The sequence below is a fragment of the Oryza sativa genome, chromosome 2 (assembly GCF_034140825.1).
Source record: "Oryza sativa Japonica Group chromosome 2, ASM3414082v1".
In the NCBI taxonomy this organism is placed as follows: domain Eukaryota; kingdom Viridiplantae; phylum Streptophyta; class Magnoliopsida; order Poales; family Poaceae; genus Oryza; species Oryza sativa.
The window spans coordinates 33,533,201-33,540,910 of NC_089036.1; the positions used below are offsets into that span (position 1 = coordinate 33,533,201).

General features: G+C 42.7%; 1 protein-coding gene across 1 annotated transcript; it reads right to left on the reverse strand.

The window, feature by feature from the left end:
* Positions 1–1,086, reverse strand: LOC107280084 (probable carboxylesterase 12). The gene has a single exon (XM_015769504.2). It carries the CDS (start codon positions 1,084–1,086, stop codon positions 1–3), a length of 1,086 nt encoding a protein of 361 aa, XP_015624990.1.
* Between the last annotated feature and the right edge of the window lie 6,624 nt (positions 1,087–7,710).

Here is a 7,710-nt window from a genome sequence, read left to right on the forward strand (position 1 = left end):
TTAGCCTCCATCCAAACAGCCCCGAGTGTTCGGTGGTGGTGTCTTGCCCTTGGCGATGAACATGGCGACGCGATCCATGAGCACGCCGGTCTCGGCGTGGGAGCTGAACTCCGGCAAGAGGTGGAAGCAGTGGTCCACGCCCTTGGACTCCACGAGCGTCGCCGCCCTGTGGCTGCCACTGTCACCCCACGCGGCGGCGTATCGGCGGCCGCGGCCGCGCAGGACGTCCTCCGTGGCCACGGACACCAGCGCGCGGCGGCACGGCAGCGACGCTATCGCCTCGGCGGAAGGGTCGATCCGGGGATCGTCGCCGTTGTTGGCCGCCGCGCCCGCCGTCACGTACGGCCAGAGGGCGTCGATCCTCTCCGGCAGCAGCATCGGCGGCGACCCGCGCGTGCGCCAGCAGGCGTCCGGCGTCTCGCACGGCAGCCGCTTGGTGCCCCAGAAGTATGGCTGCAGCAGTATCATGCCCTCGATGTCGATGTCGTCGTCGAACACCTCGCCGGCACGTACCGCCACGTTGTGCACGATGTTGGCGCCGACGCTCTCTCCGGCGAGGAACACGCACGAGCGGTCGGCGTAGTCGCCGACCCAGGTGTCGTCGGAGAGGCGGCGGCGGCGGGAAGCCGCCCACCGGAGCGCCGCCCACGCGTCGTCGTAAGCCGCGGGTACGGGGTGCGCCGGCGCGAGGCGGTAATCCACGGACACGACGACCGCCGCGGCGCGAGCGGAGAGCGACTCGGCGTAGTCGTGGAACATCCTGGCGGAGGCGCTCCCCGTGCAGAAGGCGCCGCCGTGGACGTAGACGACCAGGGGGAGCCTCCTCCCGTCGCCCGCGGCGGCGGCCACGGCCGCGTCGACGGGGAGGAACACGCGGACGGACACGCCGGTCTCGTCGTCGATGACGACGTCCTTCGTCACGACCCCGTTCGCGCTCCTCGTCTTGTCGTCGGACGCTGCCACGGTCTCGTGGCGCACCAAGACCCACCTGCGGCCGTCGTTGAACTCGACAAGGAACGGCCGGAGATCGACGGCGATGTTGCCGCGCGCCGGCGCCGGCGACGGCGAGCTCTTGCTTGTTCTCATGCTGCAACTGCTGGCTCGCTCTTGCACGACGATGGCTTGCATGGAATGCAAATTAAGCGGGGTTCTTATAGAGAGAGAGGTGCCGTGTTGGTGAAGTTCTCTAAACCCCTCGTGCCATTCCAAACCTAAGACACTAAACATAGTTTCCATAAACTCTAAATTATAAAAAAAACTAGTACTAAGATACTACTATTTCAATACAAACACAACTATTTCATACTTAAATTTAATAATACTTATCTCACATGATGTCTTGAATGTTGTGTAGAAACCATGTCTCATGCAAGACATAGTTTGCTTATCTTTTCTTATTTATATTCATTTGACACATCATTTTTTATTCTATATAACAACTTATCCTATCTTACTCTAAAGTTATCCCCCACTAACTTCTTAAGCTTAACTTGCAAAGATGCCACAACATCATCCACTAATTAACAAGATGTCACATCATCATCCACTAACAATCATCACATTTAAACATCATGCAAACATGCTATATCTTTATAGTTTTTATAATTTAAGAGCTTTTCAAATACAAACATGTTAAGTTATCATCCAATATAATTCACATAATATTTCAATGTAATGTATGTTTTATGATATCCTATATATTTATATAGTTCATCCTCACTTAGTTAGTGCTTAAATGATTAATCTATGGTCTAAATTATCTTTTTTCTTTTTCCCTCTAATTAAGTCATATCACATCAATTGTTTTTACCCTTTAGATGATTAATCTACGGTCCAAACTATCTCCCTACTTTTCTTTTTCCATAAAGTCATACCACCTTATATTTTACGTTTGAACCACCATTCTACATACTATTTAAATTAAAATTATCATAAACCACATTAATTTACTTAATCTGATGTTATCTAGCTATCTTACACGTTATTTTTTTATTGTTATCATACTAAATTCCCGCAGCAATGCGCGGGGTTTCACCTAGTTTAATGCATGGACACCATCCTAGTCATTGGGTTGGGAATGACCTCATAATTAATTTTTTAGAGACCTTAATTAATTGATTAATTCTCATAACACAACTAACTGATCGATCGATGCGCGTTCCCATTTCTCTCGATCTTGCAAGGATACGCGTTCCATTTGAAAAGACATATAAACATTCCTAGAAGGGAATATATAGATTCGCAGGAAGCCAGGAACAAATTTCTCATGAATTAATATAAAATTGTTGTTGATGAACTTATCTGGGAAAGGAACTGAAGGTGATTTATATATAAGCATTAAATGTTATGAAGTTTTTGCATAGGAAAAACAAAGAGGAGAGATGCCATACGTATTCAAAAACCAATACTGATCCACGTTTCCATGCTTAAAAAACATGTAGGCTTGATACCTTTCACATTCTCATGCACCAATATTGTTAGAGATAATCCATGAAATGCCATTGACAAGCATCTAAGTTCTAAAAATGCCATTGACAAGTGTGAGTTTCAAGAAATGCCATCGTATAAATGATTTTGTCTCAAAAATGCCATCGCTGTTAGGGTTCGTGCCGTTAAATACATTGTTCATCCTATAGGACTTAACGGCACGGAATGGACGGAACCCTAACGGCGATAACATTTTTAGGACAAAATCATTTGTACGATGGTATTTCTTGAAACTCATACTTGTCGATGGTATTTTTGGGACTTAGACGCTCGTCAAAAGCATTTCATAGATTATCTCATGTTGTTATGGCCGGTACATTTTCGTAGAAGGGCAGTTTGCTGGAGCAACCTTATCTCATGAATTAATTAATTCAAGCCATATAAAATAAAATCATTATCTATGAACCCACCGGGAGAAGGAGAGAGAACCTGGGACTGGGAGGAATGCGCGCGTGTTTGCTGAAGCGATGCCTATCGATATTGTATTATCAAGTTTTGCATCTGCAAAAAAAAGGAGGATAGGAGGACAGGGAAATCCAATTCACTGCTACAAAACCATTCTTGCAGATAACCCATCATTTTTACGAACAGGCTAAATGAAGATCTGCTTTAAAAAATACATAAGACTCCTCCGGTTAAGGTTGTCTTAAGGCTGCGTTCGGGAGGAGGGATCCCCGGCATGTAAAACGGAGCACGCATTATTACATGATTAATTAAGTATTAGCTATTTTAAAAAAAAATGGATTAATTTGATTTTTTTAAGCAACTTTCGTATAGAAACTTTTTGCAAAAAACGCACCGTTTAGCAGTTTGAAAAGTGTGCGGGCGAAAAACGAAGGAGATGGATTGGGAACTTGAAGAAAAGAACACAGCCTTAGTAGATTTGCTCATAAAAATAGACCTATTTTTTTCAGTTGGTGGTTTTGAGTCAATCCAGTCACACGAGTCCACCACGCACCGACAAGCTATTTTAAAATCAAAGGATGCTACCCTACCTCCGCTCATTTGTTCTTTTTCTCCTTTGCTCTCAACTCAATCTCTTCGTTCTTTTTATCAGTCTGATCCGTCGCCTTAATAAACATCTAAAGTATGTTTTTATTATACATTTATTGCTAAATTTATAGTTTTATGCTATATTTAGACTTAAACATGTTTTCTTTTGATAAATTTGATTGTACATGTTAGTATAAGATACCAATGTTTGGCAATGAGATAAACCCTTTTAATTAAATTTTAATTTATATTATGTATAATTTCACCATATCCGTGAAGTGATACCAATTTATTATATAAACCTGTTGTTGGTTTACATTTTTTAAATGATTTCTACCCTTTTTAAATGTGGATTTGAGCTTACATGCAAATCCAATTTTGTAAGGTTTCCAATGAACTAGCGGGGTGGCTCATACACATTGCGTGCAGTCTACTAGCATATATCATCGCATAGTTTTTCATATAATAGTGGTTATACTTTAGTGTTTGAAAAAAAGGTAGAAAGACTTTCGTATTTAATTGTGAAAGAAAAAAAATGAAAATGATAATAATTTTGAACTCTGACACGTCTGCTCCAGTGTGATCAAACGGTTTACATCTATATTCTGGTTAATTAGCATGGTAATTTCTGTGTCCATAAAGCAAACACAAACAATAGCTCAAAGATATAAAAATCTAAGGTATTTTGTTTCTCTCATTCCAACACTTTCAGACTAATATTGGAATTTTTTTTCACCATCTCTTGGGACATTCTTTCACCACCAAAGATGGGATTGTATATTCATGATAGTTCTCGTTCCAAATAATTAAGAAACATCTCTCGCTATCAACACTAACTTTTAAGATTACAAATACTCATCTTCATCTTTATTATTAGTTTAATTAGTTTAGGAAAGCTTCCAATATACATATAATTTTACTATTCCAAATTTCAGATATTTAATTGCTTGTACTCTGATATTTTACATGGACAATTACTGTATTTTTTTCAATTTCGAATTTTAGTGAAAACTTTATGTTACTTTTGGGATTTGTATTGTAATCAAATTGCTTATTTTATTAACTTTTTATTTGGAATTTTAATTAATCCATGTTGTTCGGTCGCTGTCCATGCCCCGATGAGTTGTTGTCCAGGTACGTATAGACGTTCGTAAGGCCACGGCATGAATTAACTACTAGCTATAGCCTATAGGGTTGTTCAATTATTGCAGTTGCTCTGTTACTAACAAATCTAAGCCGTCTGTTGTTTCAGGGTAGCATATATTGGCTACGCAGATCAACTTCCTTTTGGATAATAATCGAAAGGTTTTCCAGTCTATGCCATAGACAGCAACCATGCACGAAATTGTGCCTTTTGGCCATCATCAAGGGGGTTTAATTTTTTATTCAACGCTGCTATACATCCGACGGACGTGTACGACCAGCGTACGACTCAACGGCGAAATACACGGCGTAAACCCAATTGAATTAGCGATCGTTGCAGAAGTTACGGACGGCGGATGGCCAATGACGTAGTCGTACGCTGTTTGTACGCGTCGGTCGGACGTATAGCATTTTCGTGTTTTTTATTCCCTGTAGACTGCTTTTAGGTGGTGGGCTGACACATCATCCAAGCCCTATATATTCTGAAACCAAAATCTTCGAGCTATTGTAGATTATGTTGTTCTTATCTCATTGTCTGCCCAATTGGGTACAACTGATTGGATTCTTTCTTTGAAAAAAATGGAGCCAGGAGCTGTTTTTCCTCGTCCTCCTTAGAAACAACAAGGCCAGATGAATTTTGTGGCCGATAGTACTCGCATAGAAATTACATTTTGAAATTTGCAACGATTTCCACATTCATTATTACCGATCTAGATATGAATATTCCGTAGTAATTTTAGTACAAGTTTGAAATTCAAGTTTAAGCAAAAGTTATAGTGTGCTTGTGCAAGCAATATGATCCGTAGATATTACTATCGTGTGGTGTCAACCAAGCTATCGTCGCCATGATCAGGGATTCATGATGAAATTTGCATATTCAAAGGGAAACCTTATGTTTAAGGTAAGGGCAAGAGCTATACTGATCAATTAAGAAGGATGTAGAGTATGATAAAAGGCAGACCGTAAAAAGGGCAACTTAATTTTGGGGTTGAAGGTTTCGGCAGTCCAATATTTAATTATGACCAAGAATGTAATATTCTGAAACGCCTGAGTCGGGCGTGTTTATGTGTCTGATCCTTCCCCATTGATTCTTCATTGATGTGACTGCTATTAACACTTGTCAACATCTCACTCAAGCAAGCGTAATGTTTATATATAATATATATATTCACTCATGCGTAGGTTTTCAACCAAACAATAAAACATAGACATGCCTGGTCAGGCACAATGAAACACCAGCTTTTCTATTACACATGCATAGATTGTCAGTCAGGTCACCTACCAAACAAGCCCGTTAGCCCGTTGTCTGTCTGACACGTAAAATCAAACAAATTTCTTGGTTCGAACCAAAGACATAGAAAATGCATGTTTACTGACCCACTACATAAATCCATGTGTAATGGAGTCATGCTGGGGAACTCATAATTTCGGTTTGCAACCTCATTTAGTTCTGGGTTACATACCGGAACACCCAATCCAGTACTAAAGATGCTCATCTTTAGTCCTGATTGAAATAACCAAGAATAAAAATGGTAACAACAACCGGGACTAAAGATGGTAGCGCCTTGTGTTACCAACTGGGACTAAATGAGTTTATTTTCTTTGTTTTTTACCTCTTGCATATTGATTTTCCCAAATCAAGTTGCTCCCTACATCCCCCAATCACATATAAGATAACATCGTAGATCAAATACATCATAAATTCTAAAAAAAATACATCACAAATATATCACAGATAACATCATAGATTCACATCACAGATCAAACACATCACAAATTCTAAAAAAAAAAAATCCTCCGCCTACCGCACGGCTGCGCCGACGCCGTCGAGCCACCGTAGCTCCACCGCTGCGTGGCCTCTCCTCTCGCTGGATCTAACGGAGGGGAGGGCGAGGCCGCCGCCGCCGCTTCCGCCGCCCGGCTGCCATTGCCGCTTCTCGAGAAAGCGAGCAAGACAGAGAGAGGCAGCAGACAGAGAGAGCAAGCGAGCGTGGGAGAGAGATAATAAATAAAAGGTCGTGTGGGCAGATCGAGAGAGACGAGGCAAGAGAGGATAAGAAAGTGGGAGAGAGAAATTTAGTCTCGGTTGGTGATATCAACTGGATCTTTAGTCCCGGTTGGTGATACCAACTAGGAGTAAAGATCGTTTGGGGCCTGACACGGCCTAACAGCTATTGAACCGGGACTAAAAATGATGACTAAAGATCATAAAGTACCATTGGACTTTTGAACTGGGGCTAAAGATATTCTTTAGTCCCTGTTCCTATTTGAAAAGGCACTAATGTGATTTTTGTCATTCGGGCAAAGATCACTTCTCCTGATCGGTGATGTTGGCCCATGGGTCCCACCATCATATATTATTAAACTTAAACGTGGCCGTACATCAAATAAATCGATTGACGTTGGATATGCTCCATTGTACTATTGGGGGATGGGCTCTGAAGGACCCTCTGGGTCCATCGGCTCACCCAAACGGGCATTTATCATGCTCACTTTCTCTTTGTCAGAGGGGTTCCACCCCACCCCCGAAGGGATGTGGAGCCTTCAGGCCACCCCTAACCAAGCCAGGACCGTCTACCTCGTCTTTAGAGGAGCAAGTGGATCTGGACCCGGGGCTGTGGCCTTGGAGAGGTAGAGATAGGAAGATGAATGGGAGCATTGAATTTTCCCACCTATGTGGTCAAACTCTGGTTGCCCGCATTGCTTGCTGTAGTCGAGGCCGGTAATCTCAGTCTTATTATGGATGGTCCAGACCCAAGATTCCCAGGATTACTGTCGGCTTGCGAGCCGGCATGGGCTGCTCGGCGGCCCTCCAAGAAATCCCTCTATAGTACCCCTCTAGAGGGGCCCACCGGTCAGCCAGTAGGCCTAGAAATGCCTATATGCTGCCCATAGCCATAGGGCTATGGTTGTAATCTTCCATGTACTTAGCCCTCTATAAAATACAGTAACCGCCATGTTGAGGAAGGGGCAGATATTTGATTCTTTGGCAGACATATCTGTTGGACTTTGTTCCAATAGGTACTTTCATGACTCACGTACATCTAACCTTGCACAATCGTCCTTATCTCTTCATGCATTGACAAA

What these genes read in the sequence shown, in the direction of transcription:
- LOC107280084 (XM_015769504.2), bottom strand. Translation starts at nt 1,086, where the DNA reads ATGAGAACAAGCAAGAGCTCGCCGTCGCCGGCGCCGGCGCGCGGCAAC.